At 46.3% G+C, this 22,049-nt stretch overlaps 1 protein-coding gene across 1 annotated transcript; it reads left to right on the forward strand.

The window, feature by feature from the left end:
- Window positions 1-7,378: 7,378 nt before the first annotated feature.
- On the forward strand, window positions 7,379-20,927 carry LOC134407918 (basal cell adhesion molecule-like). Its single transcript, XM_063139921.1, has 8 exons — window positions 7,379-7,848; window positions 9,423-9,550; window positions 11,238-11,439; window positions 12,994-13,136; window positions 14,439-14,604; window positions 16,872-17,010; window positions 17,481-17,585; window positions 19,810-20,927. Exons 1-7 carry the CDS (start codon window positions 7,776-7,778, stop codon window positions 17,569-17,571), a joined length of 942 nt encoding a protein of 313 aa, XP_062995991.1. The 5' UTR covers window positions 7,379-7,775; the 3' UTR covers window positions 17,572-17,585; window positions 19,810-20,927.
- The last annotated feature ends 1,122 nt before the right edge of the window (window positions 20,928-22,049 follow it).

Below are 22,049 nucleotides of genomic sequence, written 5' to 3' on the forward strand. Positions count from 1 at the left end.
CACCCTTTTACAACTCTCCTCCACCCTTTTATTTATTTATTTATTTATTTATTTATTTATTTATTTATTACATTTATATACCGCCCCATAGCCGAAGCTCTCTGGGCGGTTTACCAAAGTTTAAAACAGTAAACATTAAAAAAAAAGTATACAAAATTTTAAAAAAACCATCAGAAACATAAAAACAACAGTATAAAAACAGCAACTCCCAGCCGAACCCACCTTCATTTTTGCATGTGATGACCACAAGATAATTCACAGAGCAACCAAAGAATTCCTAAGCAAATCATCGCCCCCTGCTTTAACTCCACCCGTTCTGTTCTGTTCGGAGATATCACCGTTTCTGAGAAGGGAAGGAGGAGCTGCCTTGCTTACTCTGGAGGAGGCAAACCACTCCCACAATGAGGCTGATGTGATAGCATTGAATCAATAGAACTTGCTTCGCCTGGTCCTCTCACCTAGTCAGTTCCGTCCTGCTATTTATTGACCAGCAAGAGGATGTCTTCAGTGGTTAAAGGGTTTTTACAACAGCAGCAACAGAAACCTATGGCTCAAGTCTACATTGAACTGGAAGTTGTGTCCTCACCCGTAATTCCTGATGTGTTAGCTCTGATCCCTCAGTAGTGAGAGGGGGCGAATCACTCTGCATGTGGCTGGGTGTGCTCTTCTCTGTCATTTACTGGATAATATTGCAAGCTGTTTTGAAAGATTGTTCCAAACGTAAGTGGCCGTAAGTGAAGAACAATGGCATAAAAGATGCCCCTTGAAGGACCAGGACATTTTGCTCCCTGAAGCAAAAGAAAAGATTGCCCCCATTCCAGGTATAGAAGCTGTTTGCCACAGTGTTTCTCTTGAGGAGAGCAGGGTAGGTTGGAAAGCACAGGGTAGGCCACACAGCAGTGTCTCACTTCTACTACCCACCCCCTAATATCTGCTGCCTGGTGTGGGCGCCTCACTTTGCCTAATGATAGGACCGGTCCTCCTTAAAAGGAAGACCTTTTCAGTGTTGGAATCCCCATTCATGGAATGCGTTCCTCCGGGAGACACACCCAATGGCCTCATTATTCAAGTTCGGATGCTAGGTTAAAACATTTCCATTTGCCCAGGCATTTTAGCAGAACATGGTTTTAACAGAACAGCACCCTGATGGGATAGTCACATTGAATGATTTTAATTGCTCTTTTATCTGATGTCTTGTTATTATACTGCTTCTATGCCTTTATGGTTGTTGTTTTTAGCTAACTCAGCTGCTGACATGATGATTGTCTTGTGTGTGTGTTATTATGTTATTTATTATGTTATCATCAATTGATTGTTCTGTGTTTTTAACTGTGCGCTGCTTTGGGAATGTTAGCTTAAATGGAAAAGTGGGCTGTCATTACTTCAAATAATAAATAAATAAAATCATGCCTCCACAAAACACTCTCTCACTACAGACCACATCCAGCTGTTTTCACTCTGGTTGACCCCTGCGAGCACTGGCGATTTTGTTTTAATAGCAAGTTATCATTGTCTGTTCTGGGTCAGCTGCTTCCCTTGCTTATCCACAAGACTTCAGGCAAATTTAGAGGTTACTGGTTCCCCGTTCAAGCTGTCTAATGGTGACAATGCACAGGGCCGGTACCTCCAATGTCAGTGGGGTGGTGAATCTGCCGCAGGTTTCAGTCAGAACACTAAAGGAGCTATCCAAGATCTTTCTCCACCTTGGAGAGCTCTTTTAGAGTCCTGACTGAAGCCCAGAGTAGATTCACAGCCCCACTGACATCAGAAGCACCAGCCTCCACTGAAAATGTTTGCTGTGCCTTACCGCTCACATCACTCATTGTACACAAAGTGTGGCTGTTCAGGAAGAGTGAAATAAACCAGGTTAAGAAGCAGCGCTCTGTACTCCTTTTTCTCCTGTTGTGCATCTGAGAGTGACCATGCATTTGTTTAAGAGTCTAAGAGTAGACTACCCAGAGTGTAGAGTATCATCCCACAGTGTAGGACACAGAATAATAATAATAATTATTATTACTATTATTTATATAGCACCATCAATGTACATGGTGCTGTACAGATTATACACAGTAAATAGCAAGACCCTGCCGCATAGGCTTACAATCTAATAATGGGATCAAGTTACAGGAAGCCAGATTCCAGCTGGACATCAGGAAAAACTTCCTGAGTGTTAGAGCAGTACGACAATGGATCCAATGACCTAGGGAGGTGGTGGGCTCTCCCACACTAGAGGCATTCAAGAGGCCATCTGTCAGGTATGTTTTAAGGTGGATTCCTGCATTGAGCAGGGGGTTGGACTTGATGGCCGTATAGGCCCCTTCCAACTCTTTGATTCTGTGATACCAGAGCAACACCTTAAAAGTCCACACCAGCAATTACTTGAGTTTAATCAATGTTGTTTTACTTTGCTGGCTAAATGATTAGAAAGGACAGCAGACTTTTCTTTAAAGAGGAATAGATATTCATAAATACAGTTGCCGTTGTTTTTCTAATCCTGCTCCTGCCTGGTCCCAAGGAACTGAGTGGGTACAGCTTTTATCTTCCCTTTATATTTCAACGTAAATATGATTTCCACACGTCCAGCCTTCAGGGTGCTTAAGGAAAGACTTCGCCTGCCAAATTTCACTGGCCCCGTTCAAAAGACACCTTAAGCCAGTGAATAAGGCTTTTTATTTTTATTTGATAGATGTGCTGCATGTTTACTGGGATCCTTACAATGGCTTACAATATTTTGAAAATGCAATGGATTCACCAAGAATCACGGGCTCAAAAACCCACTCCACTGGAGCTAGGGTTGCCATATTCTGAATCCACAAAACCGGGACAATTTCTTTGGGGGGGGGGGACTTTTATTTCTCCCCTCTCTCCTTTCCTCTCCTTCATCCCCTCACCTCCACAAAATTCTCTTTCTTCCCCCACAAATAACCCAGCAGCTCTGCCCGGCGCTTACCCTAAAGCTGTGACTGCAACCAGCCAAGCTCACCAAACTCCCTTTGCATTGCATGGGACTCAGGTGCGCCTTTCCTTGCTGTTGTTCCTCTTCTACGCAGCCACAGGTGCAGCAAGGTGAGTCGCGGTGAGTGACTGAGATGAGCCTGTGGAGGAGCACAGGCGCTCTGGAAAAGGCGCCAGATGGATGCATCTCTTTCTCTGCTGAGCCTCACTCCACCGGAGCAGGCTCAAGGCACAATTTTGGAGGTTGGGATTTCTCTCGCTGGCTGTACCAGGAATCCGGGATTCTTGACTGACCGGCCGGGACAGTTTGGACATGCTTGGAAACCATGACATTCCCAGTTTTCCGGGACATATGGCAACCCTAACAGGCATTCTTTCCCACAAACATCTGGCCATGCTGGTGAACAGGCAGGCTGATGTCTCCTTTTCCTGACTGATGGACTTGCCCCCTCCCTCTGCCCCCACTTTCTCTTTTATTGACCTCCTTGTTCCTGTGCCTAACATTTCACAGAAGCCTTGCACACACAAAATTAAGCAAGTGAAGCTTTCCCAGTTACTTTACACTTCACCAGCTTAATTTTTGCATCCGGCTGCTGTTAAAAAGTCAGAAGCGAAACAAACAAGCAATCCTGTCAGTACTGGAGTCTGAAAAGCCAGTCAAAGCCAGTCAACATCAGCTTGTTCCAGGATCCTTCCCCTCATTTGACACATTCTACTGTGGACTCATTGGCCTTAGTGCCATTCCGGGAGCCAATATTTTTGCAGTCGAATGATGGCAACCATGTCAGTATTACTAAGGACACAATCCCATTCATGTTTAGACAGAAGGAAAGTCCTACAATTCCCAGGATAGAACAGTAGAGTTGGAAGGAGCCTATAAGGTCATCAAGTCCAACCTCTGCTCAATGCAGGAATCCACCTTAAAGCATACAGTATCTGACAGATGGCTGTCCAGCTGCCTCTTGAAGGCCTCTAGTGTGGGAGAGCCCACGACCTCCCTAGGTCATGGGTTCCATTTTCATACTGCTCTAACAGTCAGAAAGTTTTTCCTGACGTCCAGCCGGAATCTGGCTTCCTGTAACTTGATCCCATTATTCTGTGTCCTGCACTCTGGGATGATACTCTACACTCTGGGTAGTCTACTCTTAGACTCTTGTCATACTGCTCTAACAGTCAGAAAGGTTTTCCTGACGTCCAGCCGGAATCTGGCTTCCTGACACTTGAGCTCATTATTCTGTGACCTGCACTCTGGGATGATCAAGAAGTGATCCTAGCCCTCCTCTGTGTGACAACCTTTTAAGTATTTGAGGAGTGCTATCATGTCTCCCCTCAATCTTATCTTCTCCAGGCTAAACATGCCTGGAGAATCGCCATGTGTTTTGGACTTCCAACTCCCAGAATTCTTGACAATTGGCCATGCTGGCAGGGGCTTCTGGGAGAAGAAGTCCAACTCTTCTGGCGCTCTAACTTCTGCCCACCCTGGTGTAGAATGTGCATGACAAACTGTACCTGCTGGAATTCCCTCTTCTATATAATTATTATTAATGATACAGAAGCCCTGTCCTCTTCTGCATCTGGTCACCTTACTTCCCATAATGCCTCTGTCCACTGCAGAAAGTAAGGTTGTTTTCTCTCTGGAAAGAAGAATTCTGGGTTACCTAAGGGAGTATAATCCCAATACAATCTTTATAGCACTTACAATGTAACACTTGAACCACTCAGTGCAAAGTCCATCAGGCTTTTCACCATAGAGATGGTAGGGCCTAGATTAGTGATACCATTCTGCAGCCACAGAAAATAGAGAAACTGAAAGCACCACCCCTGCGTTTTTCCTGTCTCAATGACCTCATATTTCTTTACTGAACATCCTTATGTGCCAAAGGTGGGGCACATATTCCTATAAAATAAACATGTGAACATTTGCTCCTGAGTAAAACTCTTCAGCGTTTAGTGCAGCCTTCCCCAACCTGGTGTCCCCCAGATATGTTGGACTACAACTCCCAGCATCCCCTAAGCAACACACCTGGAGGGCATTGGGTTGGGGAAAGCTGGTCTAAGGTGATTGGCGAAACCTTTGTCTGGGTTATTACTGTTTTGGCTTGTATTGGCTAGTTTGGGCCTGAATTCAATATGAGGAAGAATAACTGAGGTGGCTTGCTGCTACCTCTATCTCCCCTTTTTCTTTTGCAGGAATTCTACAGGTGAAGCATTTCCCCACTACTGCACCCAAAAGGGACCAGGCGAATTTCTGCTTGCTGTGGAACTGGTTTTAAAAAAAGAAATAAAAGGATTCCTGCATGAAAAGGGAAAAAAGCCAACACTCACAGTTTTTATGTTTGTCTGTTGCAGTAGCAATGACAAAGAGTTAAAACAGCAAACCAAAATACTAAATAATACATTTGTTGGGGCTTTAAGGTGTCTCAGGATCAGGAATTTGTTTTACTTTCACTTTTGCACGGTTAGGGACTTTGTTCCCTGAATTGAAGGGCTTGTGACTGAGAGGAAAAAAACCTTTGTGCAAAGTGCGTGCCTTGTGGTCGGTTGTGCAACCCTCATCAGCCATAGTAAGCTGGAAATTCCCATACTAAGGGGAAATCTGACCCTTGTATTACCTCAGAATCTTGGCAAAATACCTTCCCTCTTTCTCAACCATAGCTTGAGAAACCAAACGAAGTTCCCCTCCACTGTCGCTTTGCTCTGTTTGACAGTTTCAGCACACAGTCGTCAAATTCCTTGCATTGGTAACATAATGGCCCTGTTCAGAAGACACCTTTAACCGTGATGGTTAAGCCAGAAAGCCAGGCCGTGTTCAGAAGACACCTTAAACCATGGCTTTAGCAAGGGTGAATAAGGCTTTTTGCTTTACTCACCATGGTTAAAGCTGTGGTTTAAGGTGTCTTCTGAACACAGCCGGGCTTTCTGGCATAACCACCGTGGTTAAAGCCATGGTTTAAGGTCTCTTGATTTTCACAAAGGATGCTTCTTAATAATTTATCCATTGCATTTCTTTTCTGCCTTTCCTCTACGGCGTGCAGGGCAGTTTATCCTCACAACAGCCCTGTGAAGTAGATTAGACTGAGACACACAGAGGGGGGGGGGAGATTGGCCCAAGGTCACTCAGTGAGCCTCATGACTGAGTAGGGACTTGAATCCAAGTCTCCCAGATACAACAGGAACCATTATGCACTGACACCATGCTACTATTTAGAAGCACCTGGTTTAGCCAGCAATGGCCTGAGGGGAACTCTTCTTGGGGGCTATTCCAGCCCACCCACACTTTATGGAATTACAGACTTGCCAAAGTCCAAGCCTTTCAGAAGCATTAAGGTCCAAAGACCAAGACCTTATTTTGTTCTTCACACCATTAAAAAATAAAAGTGTGTATTGTGGGTGGGTGAAGGTACCAATTTGAACCAGAGCAGCGTCTTGTGAGCTCAAAGCTATAAAACTGTGGGGTGAAAGGGCTGTCATCAAATTGCCCTGTGATGAAATTTCATTCTGTCCTGGTGTATTTACTTTTGTTCCAGTTTCCAGAGGGGAAGCTGTGTTAGGGCACAATCCTATGCGCGTTTAGACAGAAAAAAGCCCTACAATTCGCAAGATTCCCCAGGACATTCCCCCCCCCCCCGTCTCAACAAAACATCTTGTGGGACCTTAAAGGCTAACAAATTCACTCTGGCATACGCTTTCGAGGAAGCAGACCGAAAATCTTACGCCACAGTGAATTTATTCGTCTTTAAGGTGTCGCAAGACTCTTTGTTGTTTTTACTTTCGTTTATGTCGATCGAAATATATAACTGCGCGCGATCCTATGTCAGAAGTAAGCCTAATTATTGACGCACTCCCAGGTAAATGCGCATAGGATTGAAACAACCCAATACTAATAATCCTATACCTATTCTCCTGGGAGTGGGAGTGTGTGTGTCTGTGTGTGTATATATACCCCATTAAGTTCAATGGGAATGACTTCTAAGGACACGTGTCCTGAATTGCGCCGTCAGAAACCGATCGTCAACATCCACGCAAAGAAGACCCCGTCGGCGATGGCGTCATCGGAGGGGGCGGGACGGCTCCCCACGTTCCGAGGCCAGCTCTGGCTTCCCTGGGGCGGTTGGGAAAAGTTGCAATGGGCAACGGTGCGGGGAGGGAAAGAGAAGCCTGCTCCAGCTAGATCCGCGTTTCCGTGGCGTTTGAGCGTTTATGCTCGCCCTCCTCCACGCGAGCTTGAGGAACACGTCCAGAGCGCGCCTTCACACGTTTCCCATGCCCGTGTAGTCGGGACCGGGTTGGAAAGGTTAGCAAGCCAGCCGGAGCTCCAGGAATGCATTGGGGGGCGGAGGAGGAGGAGGAGGAATAACCCTCCCCGGGGATTCCTGGCCGGCTGCTTTGGCCCCTCCCTACATCTACTCCTCTTGGGTTTTGCGTTTGAACTGCACCTCAACCCCGCCCGCCCCGCCGCGAGTGTGTATGTGTGTGCGTGTTGTGTGTTTTCTCAGCGCAGCGTACTGAGTTCCTGAACTGCCCTCTCCGGTTTGGTTTGTTATTAACTTCCCCACCCCTGGCGACGGTGCAGAGGCTGCTGTCCCGGGAAGAAGCGGCTGCTCGCAGAGGGCGCAGGGCTACGGGCGCGCAGTGGGGCAGGCCGATCCAGAGCTCTTCAGCCGCCCCCTCGACGCTCCGCCTAGGGCAGCTTTGGCACGCTAGGCCGTTAACGCGACGCTCCTTTTGCGCGCTTCCTGCCCCTGCCCTTGAAGGACAAAACAAGCCGAGGGAGGAGGAAGGAAGCCTTATCGGTCGCTGAACACACTCGCAGGAGCGCGATGGCGCAGTTTCTAGCCAGACTTTGGCTCCTGGCCGTGGGCCTGGCTGTGACCCCCCGACTCACCCAGGCAGGTGAGTCAAAGACTAAGACGTTGTTGCGCCGTTTGTGGCTTCTGCGGCGCGGAGCGGGCCGCGGGGGCGCGACTCGCTGGCAATCTACTTTTCTGCTGGGGTTGCCACCTCTTAAAACTAGCCGTGCTCTTGTGCCTTTGCTTGGAAAGGGCCAGGGTACATGTTTTCACTGCAGAAGGGCCCAAAATCCCAGCCCTGGTGGTATCTCTGGTTGTCAAAGGACCGGGAAGCAAAGGATGGGAAACTCTCTGCCTAAAACCGTCGAGTTTTGAAAGGTCCCGAACCTGGTCCTTTCCAGATATTGTGGCCTTCATCTCCCATCAGGCCCAGCCAGATTGGGAGTTGTAGTTTAACACATCTGGAGGGCACCAGGTTGCGAAAGGATGGCTCCGAATATACAACATCGCTCGGCTAATAGACATAATCTGCCCTGATACAAAAGCACTTCCTGTGTTTCTTTATAGCTGCAGCTAGGCTCTTGGTGGACAAAACTTTTCGGGATATGGAAATAAATAGTGGGGGAAAGTTTTGCCGGCTGGTTTTCTGTGTTTCAGGTTTTTGTTAAGTCACAGCCTCACAGAGGCTTATTAGCCCTGCTTCTGTGCGGTGAGACCTGTAAAGCTGGGAGATCTTGTGGGATGGAGAAGAGCTGGTCCATCCCAGAATTAAGCCTTAAAGTGGAGTTTGTAATTACTGAAAGGAAAACAGTCTTGTTCGGCTGCTGCTGTGGCTTATATTAGGCAGGAGACTGAGCAATGGCTCAGGGAGGCTTCCACCTAGATCTAATTTCTGACATGAATTGACTAGGTGGCCTTAGGTGAGTCGCTCCCTCCAAGCCTCAGCCCAGTCTGCAAATTTACAGACACCAGTAGTCAACCACCTTACAGGCTTGTTTTAAAGATTACAGTGTCTGCAAATCCTGAAGTATTAATTGTTGTTATTAAAAGAGATTCTGGAGCACAGGTGTGTCTGGATGCTTTGCCTACTCACCCCCAACGCAGATATGTGAGGGATGGCTGTGGGTACTCAGATAATGGAAGACACTTCATGTTTCCTGGAGTCGAACCAGGGGTGTATGCAACAGGTTCTCTGAGGCTGAGCCCCTGTGATGGCTAAAATCAAGCCCCAGGGTATGTTTGCAACCAACCTTCCCCAACCTGGCACCCTCCACCAGACCACAACTTCCATCATCCCCAGCCAGCATGGGAGTTGTAGTCCAACACATCTGGAGGGCACCAGGTTGGGGAAGGTTAGGAGAACGGGTTGCACAAAGAAAAAGAAGTGTGCATTCCTATAGGTGTTTAGACAAGTCCTTCAGCAACCAGCACTCCCCGGGGAGTTGTGGGACGTTTTCTGTCTAAACGTGCGTAGGATTATGCCCAGAGTGGTTTAAAGTCTGCTAAGTGTTCAAGAAACACGCAAAACAGGAACAAGAAAAGGGAAATAATGATAAGCTCAAAGAAGAGAAGTTGCCAGGGCTGACCGAGTCTGGGGTTGTGGGATCAACTGTCTCAGGGTGTTGGAGAATGATAGGCTGTATTTCATTCCTGCCCCCGCTGTCTTTATAATTTCAGGGTCCCCCTTCATCCGTCTCATTGACCAGGAGGGCCCTATCCTTGAAGGCAGCAACGTGACGCTGGAGTGCCTGAGCGATGAAGACGGGGAGAATTTAACTGGATTCACCTTCCAGAAATACAGCAAGGTCAGGCAGTAAAAAGGATCCCTTCTAGCTCTTACCTCAACCTTCTCCAACTTGGTGTCCTCCAGAAGTTTTGAACTGTAATTCCCAGCATTCCTGACCATTAGGTTAGGGAGGGCTGCATTTACCTACAGGGCAGGGCTGCCTCTGCCTGCCTCATTGATGAGTGAGAAGGGTTCAATAGGGGGTGCTGTATTACTGTTCCTGAACATGTACTGAGCGACAACAATGTGCGGGGCAACACACATCATACTGAAATGTAGTTTATAGCCTAGAGCAGCATAGACCTTTAAGTCATTCTTTTTTCTCAGGGAATCCTGGGAATAGTAGTAGGAATTGATAACAGGTCATTTTCACCTTATCACTACTGCAAGTCCCAGGATTCTTTGGGCAAACCATGACAGCTAGTACTATTGAATTGAACTGACATATGCATGTGGTTTTAACCACCCTGCAACCTATGGCTTATAGTAGGGGTTACGAGTGGGTTCTTTCCTTCCCCTGATCATCCAAACCCAGTCAATAGCTTGGGTTTCTGATGGCTTCCTTTTGATTCCTGGCTTCTTGACTGAACTTGGGCTGCATTACAAAAGCCACGCTTCCAGGGACAAAGAGGTAGAGATTCCCAGAACAAAGAGTTAACCATAACAGATAACCTGCTGTTCTGTCAGGTGATGCCATATTTCTTGCCAAGGCTTTAGATTGGTCAGTTTAAGCTACCCCTCCTGACTCGCTTGACAAGGATGATGAGGGCAGAGAGGGGAAGTCAGGATGACCACTCATCTTGGGGGAGGGCAATTCCCAATAAGCCAGTGAGATCATGCAGACAGTGGCAGAGTTCGCAAGACACAAGGCTGGTTAATATGATATAGTGGCTTCAGTGGAGACCGGTAGCTCTGATGTCAGTGGGGTACCAAATCCAGTTCTGTTGCAGAACTACCTCAGGTAGCTCCTTTAGAGTTCTGGCTGGTTCTGACTGAAACCCAGAGCACATTTGCTGCCCCACTGATATCGGAGCCACCAGTCGCTACTGGGTGGCTTGTTAACAAACCGCTCAGAACCCATGGTCTATTGCAGGGTTGTTGGGTGATTTGTTAACCACCCCAGGCACCCATCCTTACCAAGTTTCAGACATCGCAACAACTCATGCCTGGTGAGGGTAATTAGGAAAATCAGCCTCCATGCAGCCAACATGTGTGGGGTGGGGTAATAAGCCACAGTGCCTTATTAACCACCCTTGTGTCATGCCAACGTGCCTAGTAAGTTGGGAGGGACCCCGTTCAGCTCTTCCAAGTGGTGCTATGCTGCAGGAGGTAGAACCATAGGGTAAGTGTAGAGCTGGTGATTTTTCAGTATTCAAATGCATATTGGAACAACTGATCCAATGAAAGGAACCTTATTTTGGCTCCCTTTGCTTCCTCCCTGAACCGCAGTGTCTATGCGGCAGCTTCTATTGAACCCTGATGAACTGCCATCTGCCCTTCTTCTGCAATCCTAACACATAACTTTGTAATTGCCATGGGTTCACTCAAAATGCGTTAATATAAATGAGCAGCACTGAAGTGCATTGAAGTGTTGATACTGTGACTTTATCAGGGTGAAGACTGTGCTTCTTTGCCAGTAGGAGACAGCAGGCACTGTCTTGCAAAGGTCAATGAAAAATGCGAGGTACTTTTTCTCACCTCTGCAGTGGCTCCACACCTGGATCTCTCTGGACAAAACTAGCGAACTGCGCTGCTGGTTTTATGATGTTAATATAAGACATGATGACGGGCGCCTCCTGTTGACCATCCCTGATGTGCAGTCCTGGCATTCTGGACCCTACCGCTGTGCCAGTTCCAATGCCACCGGCAATGCCTCTGTCTCCAATGAACTAAACCTGCAAATGGAATGTATGTGGAGTTTCTTCCTTTGGCCACTAGGTGGTGGTAGGGAAGCGGTACATGAGGACTAGGAACTTACAATATCACCATCTTTGAATCTAGACCTCAATGTAGGATAAATCTCTTCACAGTTGTGTAGGGGAGCATGTAGGTTAAAAAGATATAGAACAAAAGTATAGGGCAACAAAGGGCTAATATAAAGAGTATGTAGTCCTTCCTTAGGACTAGTAGTGTAACTTGAGTGAAATGTCAACTGCTGTGAGAAAGGGGATCGTTAGGAAAGGAACTGAAAATAAATCTGCCAATATCATAATGCCCATATACAAATTTGTGGTGCGATCACATTTGGAATACTGTGGAATTTCTGGTCCATTATACCTCAAAAGGGTTATTCTAGAATTAGTAAAGGTAGGAAATGATCAAGGGGCTTGAGCAAATCCCTTATGAGAAAAGGTTACAACGTTTGGGGCTCTTTAACTTAGAACAAAGGCAAGTAACTGGGACATGATAGAGGTGTATAAAGTAATGCGTGGTGTGCAGAAAGTGGATAGGGAGTAGTTTTTTCTCTTCACATCATATAAGAACCCAGGGTCATCCAATGAAACGGAGTGCTGGGAGATTCAGGATAGATAAAAGCAAGTATTTGTTCACACAGACCGTAGTTAAACTATGGAATTCACTATCACAAGCTTGGACAGCTTTAAAAGGAGGTTAGACAAATTCATGGCCGGGAGTGGCTTCTGGTGGTGATGGCTATACATTACCTCCAATATCAGAGGCAATATGCTATTGTGTTCGTTTGTGGGCTTCCCACAGGCATCTGGTTAGCCGTTGTGTGAACAAAATGCTGGACTAGATAGGACCTTGCTCTGATCCAGCATGGCTGCTCTTACGTTCTTATAGTAGCTCATTAGAAATATTCTGTATTTCCCTACACACATCAGCACTCTCCAAATGATTGAGGTCATATTGAAGATCAGCCTTTGGGGCATCTTCTGCATGGGTCATCACAGCTCTCTCAGGAACTGGGGAAGATCAGTTTTCCTCACAATTTAAATGTTTAAAGCATATCTTAGGAGTTTATCTCCACGATAGTCAGGGCGTTTCCAAATGGAGGGCTGCTAGCACTACCAGTTAAAACGCATTGTCCATCTATTCAATCCTTTCCTCTTTAATGTATTTTTTGCGTGGGGGGAAAAAGACAGAAGCAGCAGTGGGAGATCATTGGGAGGGACTGTGGCTGCAAATGGAAGATGACATCATCTGGAAACCCCTTGAAAAACTGTAAATGAGGCAGAGCGATTGCAGAATAAAAAGCTAGTCTGGAAGCATCCTTAAGCTGGTTTTGTTGTCATTTCCTCTTCCCAAGGAATTTTGTAGTTCTGGGAGGCTGTATTCTCAGAACCCTCACTAAGTTCCCAGGATACTTTGGGGGTGGAGGCAGGAGCCATTGCATTTAAACCCACATAAAGCCTGTATATGTTGTTGTTCTTTTGCTAGCCACCAATAGACATCTGTGACATTTCGAGTGGCAGAAATCCATTTTTCTCTGTCCTTCCCCAGATCTCCGCAGCATCCACTTCAGTCGTGCAAATACCTGGTGCGGGACAGTGGGGGGTTCCCTCACGGTGCTTGAAGGCGAGGATGTGAAACTTTACTGTGGAGCAGATGCCTCGCAGACCCCACGCTACCAATGGAGCCGAGAGGTGAGATCATTAGAGGGAAGGAGCTGCAGGGTCTCTCTGGCAGCAGGTGAACTGCGAGGCCCTCATCCGCAGCCCTTGAGTTCAGCGGAGGAACAGGCCACTGTGACAGCACAGAAATCAAAAGACATTACGCCTCCTGGGGAAGGAAGGAATCTTCCACATGTGCACTGATTAGGGTGATACCAAATGTTTGTCCTATTTCTTCAGGGCATTTTTTGTTCTGATGTACCGGGGATATTTCCTGAAATACGCTCACCGCCAGCCCTCACCGCAAATTCAGTGTTGGTGTTTCCTGATCGATGGCTGCTGAGGCAACATTTGTTGAAGAAACTGTGTTGCTTTCTTCCAAGTCTACCCTCCGTTTCCAAAGCCGTTTTTCACCTGAGCTCGGCTCACTTGTATATAAGCTCAGAGCCAGTGACAGAAAATTAGATTAAATTGATTTGGAGGGGGTGGAATTTCCAAGGTAAAATGGACTGTTGGGAAAGGGTTAAGTACCCTTTCCCATCGTTAATTCGCTCATGCAGGCATCTTGCCAACGTCCTCACATTAGCATTGTGAGGTAAACACATGGATGGGAAGGCTGTGTTTACCTCATAACATGTAGTTCCATCCCTCAGTTTTTCACCTCTGGTGCCAAAACATGTATGGTCAACACTTTTCTTCATGTGATGTCGAGCGTGAGAGTAAGGTTGTAACAGACATTGGGCCTGTTCAGACGACACGCTAAACCTTGGTTAGGCCGCTAACCCTTTTACAGCAAATGGTTAGTGAACGTATTTAAACCGTGGCTATGTAGCCACCATGGTTAGGAATGGTTCAAGTGACACACTTAAGTCACGGTTCACACGACACGCTAAGCCATAATGTTTCGCTCAGTGCTTAACCACCGTGGCTTAGCATGTCATCTGAACAGGGTCCTTTTGTCCTCAGCTTTTACTGTTGTTATTTAAATCAAGTTTCTAAACTTTTTATTAGAAGAAAGGGGAAATGAAGAAGAATGATTTGACTCCCTCAGGGTTCCCTCAGAAGTAAAATTACTCCTGGCGTTGGATAATGAGTACAAAGGCACTGGAATGATTGCCCCAAACATTAGTTTACATGTTAAAAAATGAAGTAACTTTAAACGTATTGCACCACAAGGATTTCAGCTCTTGCCGCTTTGCATGGACGGCTGCTGTCACAGCTGGTTTGGCCCCTCAGCCCTAATTTTAGACATAGGTTCAGGGCTTGTGGGCCTGGCTCAAGCTAAGGCTTGATTTTAATGCTTGGAATTTTAACAACTCTTCTCTCCCACAACAGGGGGATGACTGGATTGTGGCGTCCAGTTCGTTAAACCTTGTCAAGGTGAACCACGAGCAAGCAGGGACCTATATTTGCCAGGCTCAGCATCCCACTTTGCCCCAGCTGGCCCAGAGCAAGTCCATCCGTCTGTTTGTGGAGAAGACCCAGCGTGCATTTTCATTCGGTGAGAATCCTTCGCCGGCACCCACTGAGCCCTGCCTGAGGTTGCTTCCGGGCGAGTTTTCTATTGCGCAAACACCCTGCCTCAATCACGCAATTTTACTGGGGGGTCCAGAGGATGTCGTCTTCCATTTGTAACGCTCCCTTTCTTCCATTTTTTTTTCTTCCCACAAGAAAACCATTAAGGAGGAAAAACAAAACAAAATGGCAGCATAATGGCTATTGATTGGTGAAGCTAGGAGCTGTCTATAGAAGTGCGCTATATATCTGGAGGGTGAAGTCTAGGCGCTGGGATGCCTTGTGCAGGCCATTAATTGTACACCCCCTTTCTGAGTATGAGCAGTTGAGCCCCTTCCCACAACAATGGCCTCCTTAGGTCTTAATCCCCAGAACCTATTTCTTCCTTTACCACAGACACGCAAGGTACTATTCTGATGCCATGTTTCTCGCCTGCCCAAGGGTCTCTACTTCCCTTGCTCGGCTCCGTCCATTTTCTTCTGCTGCCCCTTACGCCTGGAACGCTCTTCCAGAACATTTGAGAACTACAAGTTCAATCGCAGCTTTTAAAGCTCAACTAAAAACTTTTCTTTTTCCTAAAGCTTTTAAAACTTGATGTTGTGCAGACTTTATACTGTTAGTTTTACCCTACCCAGTGCCTGTTTGCCTTCTCTTCCCCTCCTTATTGTTTTACTATGATTTTATTAGATTGTAAGCCTATGCGGCAGGGTCTTGCTATTTACTGTTTTACTCTGTACAGCACCATGTACATTGATGGTGCTATATAAATAAATAATAATAATAATAATAATAATAATAATAATAATAATAATAATAATATTACATTTATATACCGCCCCCTTCAGCTATGGGGTGGTATATAAATTAATAATAATAATAATAATAATGATGATGATGATGATGATGAAGCCCCATCCTGTGCATGTTTACATAGAAGTCCTGCTATGTTACTGACTCCCTCAATAAGTATGTAAAGGATTTCAACCTTGCACAAAAGTATGGATGATTATAGACCCATGATAAGTGATTATAGACCATGATAGGTCATGATAGGTGGAGCCTCCATGAACCCAGAAAGTATATCTCGGAACACCAGATGCCAGGGACAAACAACAGGAAAAGGCCATACTTTTCATGTCCTGCTTGTGAATGCCCTGAAGCATCTGCACAGCCGCTGTTAGAAAAGTGTGTTGGATGTAGTCTTAGTCATACTTCGGGTAGTCTGTAAATTAATCAGGACTACCTTAAGTCCCAATGATTTCAATGGGTCTGCTCTTAAGTATGATTAAATCTGGATCCAACCTTTTTAGTTTATTACATTTATTTCCTGCCTGTTTTCCTCTTGCAAGGACTTACATGTTCCTCCTCCTCTTCCCTTTATCATCACAACAACCCTGTGAAGAAGGTTGGGTGGGAAGCAGTGGCCTTCCAAATGATCGTGCATGGCAGGGGTTGGGGTGTTGGACTACAACTCCCATTATCCTTGGTCATTGCCCATGCTGGCTGGATCTGATGGGAGTTGGGAATCCAACACTTGGAGGACCATAGGTTCCACACCCTGCTGCAAGGCATTTCTTATGTTCTTTTTTTTTTTCTGGAAGAAAATTGTCTGCTTCGCCTGCGCACCAATTTTCTCCACTGCCCCCGTCTGCAATCCATCCCCAGAGACGTTCAGGGAAATCTTTGCCGCTCTCCAAGACTTTCCGTATCTTTTGGAGGGGGGGGGGTTGTTCTTTTTTAAAAACACTACATAAATTACTTGCAAATCTACAGTGAGACAAATCTTATCTCTATGCATTTAGACAAATCTTATCTCTGTGCATCAGCCAATGTAGGCATCACCTAGAATCAAAGCCAGCTTCAGAATTCAAGTTGTTCCGGATTTCAGCAAGCTAATCTGGCTTTCCTCAGGTTTCTTTCTTTTTTTAAAAAAAAAAACGTCTCTGCTGTTTCCCTCAGTAGCCACCCACAGCCTTGAATGTGTGCTTTCCAGGAAGTGTTGAGGCATGCCACCAAGCTGGGGAAAAAACGCTTTTAAGGTCTGCTTGCTGCAGCTAAAGGGACCTTTGAAGACCTGTAATAGAGGTATCCACTTTGTATAAATAGGGTACAAATGGAATGTCTCCCCTGTGAGTGGGCCAAGTGTGTGGATGGCTGTATCTTGCTGGAGGGAAAAATGGGCTTTAGCTGTGTTGAACCTTGCCACGACTTAGGTGCTGACACCTCGTCTGTGTCTTAACTTGCCTTCTCCAGAGTCTTTGATGTCGCTCAGCACCCCAATGCTGGCCCTGGCTGTGGCGCTACCTGCCCTCCTCCTGCTGCTGCTGATCATGGTTTTGGCCTTCGTAATCCCCCATCGGCGGGCGGCCGCTGCCAAAAAGAAAGCAGCCGAGTAAGTGCCTTGAGGAATTGTTATTGCTTTGTGGGGAGACGGGTGCCTTTGAAGCTGTGGGTATTCTGCTCCCGGGCAGCAGAATTGAGCTTGATGGCCTGCTGGGTCTCTTCTCAACCCTACAATTCAAATCTGTAGTCCACGGGGGTTATTTTACCTTTTTTAAAAAAAGGATAGTGAAGAGTCTCCACTCCGGCTTGCACAGATGTCAGTTCCAACCCAAGCGTTGTTTATTCACGGCCTTCCTTGGACGATTATGCTTAATTAGTTTAATGGAGCCCCGTTCACACATGTTCATCACAAGCAAGAAATACTAATTTACTTCCCTCCGCATTGTGTTGATCCGTGCAATACGCCCCCCATATCGCCCCTATGCCTGCTTAATCTCAGTATTTTTCAGTTCACACGTTTTATCAAGTGATGAAAAACCTAAAACTAGAATGTTGTTGTTTGTCTTTCTCTCTCTTCAGGCAAGATTCCGGCCAGCGCACCCCGATCTACAAGGGCAGCCTAGAGTCTGTGCCTTCTGTCGTAGGAGATACACACCCCCTGGTGATGTAATAAAGGGAGCACAGGTTGGTAGGACTGCCCAGGCTGGAATAACCCTTCTCTTTCCTGCCTGTTGTCTTCCTTCCCCTCGTTTCTGAAATCTCAGGGGAAGGTTTGTTCATTGTTGAGGGTTCCTCAATTCAGCATTCCAGAGGGGATCTAGAAATTGGCACAACGTCTGGGTTTCCTGAGCGTCTTCGCAGGAATCTTCTTGCATATCAAGAGCAATCTGTGATAATTTCCATATATAATGAGAGTGTATATGCTCCTCCCCCATATGGTTAAATAAGACTTAACACAGGCACAGATTTCAGGCAACATAAGGACCAGTTCCTCGACCACCCCTCAAAGCCATTGGCTCTGCAGGGAAAAAAGAACAGGTATTGGTTGTTCCCATCCCCCTGTCCCACCCCCACCCGGCAGTGGGTTTTGGTGGATTTTCACTGGAGTAAGGTTTAAAACCCCTCTTCAAAGGAGCCTCCTGGGACTGCTAAGCAGCAAAACAAAAATTGTAGGAGATTCCACATCATTTCTGGTCCCCACAGCAGATCTGTTTTACACACAGTGGGACATGGGGATGTGCATGGACTCATGTGTCCTCTTCCCATAAGATGCGGAGTATGAAGTAAGGCTAAAGTAAAGATGCTCTTGTGCAATTCCTGAGAGTTGCCCACTTGCCCAATCCCTCACTTTGAGGCCTCTCCGGAGAGGCTGCTCATCTGATTTCTTGTGTTGGGAGAGGGCTCAGAGCAAGAGATGGGGGAAGGAGTCCTGCTAGTTGCTTTTCTCTTCTGGCATTTGCCACAGCACGTGAGTGGGGTTGGTGTGGTGGCAGCAGCAGTGGCCAGGTGTGTACGTGTGTGATCTGCCACTTGAGCAAAGGATTCAGCCTGCCTCATGGGAGAGCCGGCCCTGCCCCTCGTTTTGCCAGCCAAAATCTGCCTTCTAAGGTGTTTGCCTTTCCTTATCTTATGCCAAAGCTGCTTCTCCCCTGCATGATAAACAGCATCTGCCCAAATTCCCTCTTCTGAAGAACCTTCTCTTTATCTGTATCTGGTTATGCAAAGATTGGTGCAGGAGCAGGCCGGGCGGTCCAAAGGATCACCACCGCCCATTATGGCTTAGTGCAGGGCAGTGGAGGCCAGCATCAGTTGGGCTGTGAATCTATTCTGGGTTTCAGTCAGTATGAGCCAGAACTCTAGCTGTCCAAGGTGCTGAACCTATAGGACAGCTCCTTTAGAGTTTAGAGCAGAGGCATCAACAACAAAAATAGTTGTAATGATAGCTAACTTCTGATGGGAGAAGGCACCTTAAGAAGAAGAAAAATGGGGAGGGGGAAACAACACAACAGCTGAGAAATCACGAAATGATTGGTGGTTGGCAGAAAGGGGCGTGGCTAGGTCCTCACGTGGCCCTCAGTCTAATTTCAAAAACTCTTTTGAAGCAAAATTTCAGAGACTTCTGGCAAGGTGGTTTCTCTCTTCCCTGGCAGCCCACTGGGTAGGAAAAAGGGAGAGAAAGTAGTGTCAGGGAGGGAGTGGGAGAGAGGGAGAGAGAGGGAGAGAGAGAGAGAGAGAGAGAATATTGTAGCCCCACCTACAGCCAGCCCAAATAAATGACCTCCAGGGGAATGTGGCCCTCAATAGAAAAAAGGTCCCCCACTCCTGTGCTACAGCATTAAAGCAGCTGCCTGGGTGCAGCCTAAGGAACAACTTCAGAAAAACAGAATGAGCGTCAGAAACTTTAAATCAAGAACCACTCAATAGATTACGGGTAGCACCATAAGAATGGCAGCCTGGGGAGGGTCTAAACATACAGCCCCATTTTCCTGTTTCCATTCAAGTGGATGTCAAGACCATGATTCAGATAAAGGGAGCTGTTCTACATTTTTATCTCTATGGGGAAATGCCCTATTTAATTTGTATTGTTTGCTGGCCAAAGGGCTGCATTCAACTCGAAACTGGAGGCACCACTTAAAGTGAACCAGGGCTAGGACCCCTTAGTTCAGTATTCCCCAACTTTGGGTCCCCAATCTACAAGGGCAGTACTACAACTACCATCATCCACACCCACCATGGCCAGGGATGTTGGAAGAGGTAGTTCAACAACATCTGGAGAACCAAGAATGGAGACATTGGCTTAGATGCCATTGCTGACGATGGCTAAAGAAGTTTGGGGGCACTTATGCAAACACTGCACAGCGCCCTCTGCTGGCTTGTTAACCTTTTTCTTTTTTTTCCTTTCCCCCAGGTTGAAATGGATTCTGGTTTTTCTTCTTCTATGGGATGGCGGGGATTTCATCAATGTACAGTGAATGTTTTTGTGTGTATATGTTTGAGGTATTCATTGTCTTATTTTTTTTTAGAAGCGGGCAAGTGGAACTATTGGGACTAAAAGTGCTGGGAAAAGCGGCGGTGTTGTGTATATAGGAAATCCCCTCTTCCCTTTTCTGGGTTGGTTGCTACTTGCCTGCAATTCTGTGCTTCCCTGTATGAGGGCGAGAGATTTATCTTCAGCTCATGGGCCGCTCTTTGACCTCCGCCTGTCCTGACAAGCGTTAGTCCTTTCCTATTCAGATTGATGCTGCCTTTTAAAGTATTTTTTTACTTATAATAAATTGATGAGAGTAAGTCAGGGAGCAATCACGCAAGGGTGTGCTTAGCAGGATTTAAAATGATGACTCTGGCCCCTTCACTGAATAACTTCTTCCCCATTTTCTCGGTTTCTTTTTCATAGCTGCCAATTTCCCTCTTTTTACATATCAAAGAGGATAATATTCTACAAAACTTTCCATCTGGGAAAGGCGTATGTCTTTTATTAAGGGGAGAGTTAACCCCCTTCTCCTAAAATCCTCAAGGAGCAAATGAGGGGCAAATAAAGGAGGTTTTAATGGACAGGTGGGGGGTGGGATTTTTCTCCAGTAACTCTGGACTAGCCCTGAATATTAGCTTTGTCTGCAGCAGTGCATGAATTTCTGATTAATCCACACAAGGGCTAAATAATTCTGTAGCCATTTCCTCCTGTGGATAGTGGGAAAAGGTCTGGGGACAGTTCTCCTGCTTTGGGGGCCTGGGCTCTGCTTGAATATATAACCCATTCTGGTTTTCTGGTGTCCTCTTTTCTGCCAGTCCTGCACCAAAACTCAGAGCCCCTTTTCACTGGAGCTGTTGTGCTCGCTCGAAGGCCAGGAAGCAGGAATATGTCTTAAACTTCAGTTTTGCTTTGCTGTTATTTGCATACCAGCATATGGGGGTGGGTGGGTAAGGAAGAGCAAGTATATATCATGCCTGTCTCTGCAGTGTGCAGTTTAAATGTCCCCCCATCCAGCACTTCCTTTCATCAAAATAAAAAATCACAAAATCTTGCAACGGTGGCTGTTTGGAGCATGCGGCATCAGGGTGTGTGCGTGTGTGTGTGTGTTTTCTTTTATCACCAGCGTTCTCCATGATACCCAAGGGGGATATAAACCAACCCAAGCCAACGACAGGCACCGAGCAGCACTCCCCACTTCTACAGAAACCAGAGCCATAAAAGGCCTCTGTTGGATATTAAGTCCTAATAAAAAAAACTATCATCCCTTCTGTCTATGTATATGTCAGAGGCAGTGCCTCTATATCATGCAAAACCAGAGGTCCTACATCATCCCAGAGAAGAGCAGAGAATGGACAGGATGGCACAGTGGCTTGAATGTTAGATGCTGACCTGCAGCCCTCTTCTGCTCCTGATACAAACTAGTTGGCTTGGGGTTTGGCCTCTGTCTTTCTTGTCAACGTAACTTTTATAGATGCAATGATGTCCCAGGTATCTGTGGCCAAAGGGACCCTTGCATAGAGCCACTGGGGATCAGGAGGTAGGGAGGAAAAGCTTAACCTTTTAACTGCCCCAAATGAACTAGGACAGTGCTCTCTCTTTCCTCCCTCCAATGTTGATTTGGAATGGAGGTGACTATCCTATGCACAGCTTACCCTTCCTAGTGCTCCTAACTGTAGGACTTAAAAGCAGGATTACCAACTTCAGAAAAAGAATGTTTTTAGTCATCTTCCTCTGCTAAAAGGATACTCAGTGCACTATTCATCAGTAACAGTAGCAGGACATTCACAAGATGGGAAGTGTGCTGGGAAGGAATTCAACAGGTGCAGCCTCCCCACCCCACCCACCCCAGCACTGAGGTGCATGTTGATTTTCATCTGGCTTTGCTTTGCAAGTCTTTACCATAAGGGAGAAAGGTTGTCAACTCTTCCAAAGTTTCCTAAATGATGCCTCACTTACCTCATGTCCTCTAAGTCACACACAGGCCTGGTTCAGACAACACGCTAAACCATGCTGCTTAACCTCAAAATGTTTAAGGGAATGCATTAAGGTTAATACATTCCCTTAACCATTTTAGTGTGTTGTTTGAACCAGGCCAATGAATCCTGAGGCATTAAATTGGGATGCTTCCCGCCAGACGTTTTGAGGAGAGAGGTTGATTCTCCAAAGTTCTCTAAAAA

Source organism: Elgaria multicarinata, chromosome 13, assembly GCF_023053635.1.
Source record: "Elgaria multicarinata webbii isolate HBS135686 ecotype San Diego chromosome 13, rElgMul1.1.pri, whole genome shotgun sequence".
Taxonomy (NCBI): Eukaryota; Metazoa; Chordata; class Lepidosauria; order Squamata; family Anguidae; genus Elgaria; species Elgaria multicarinata.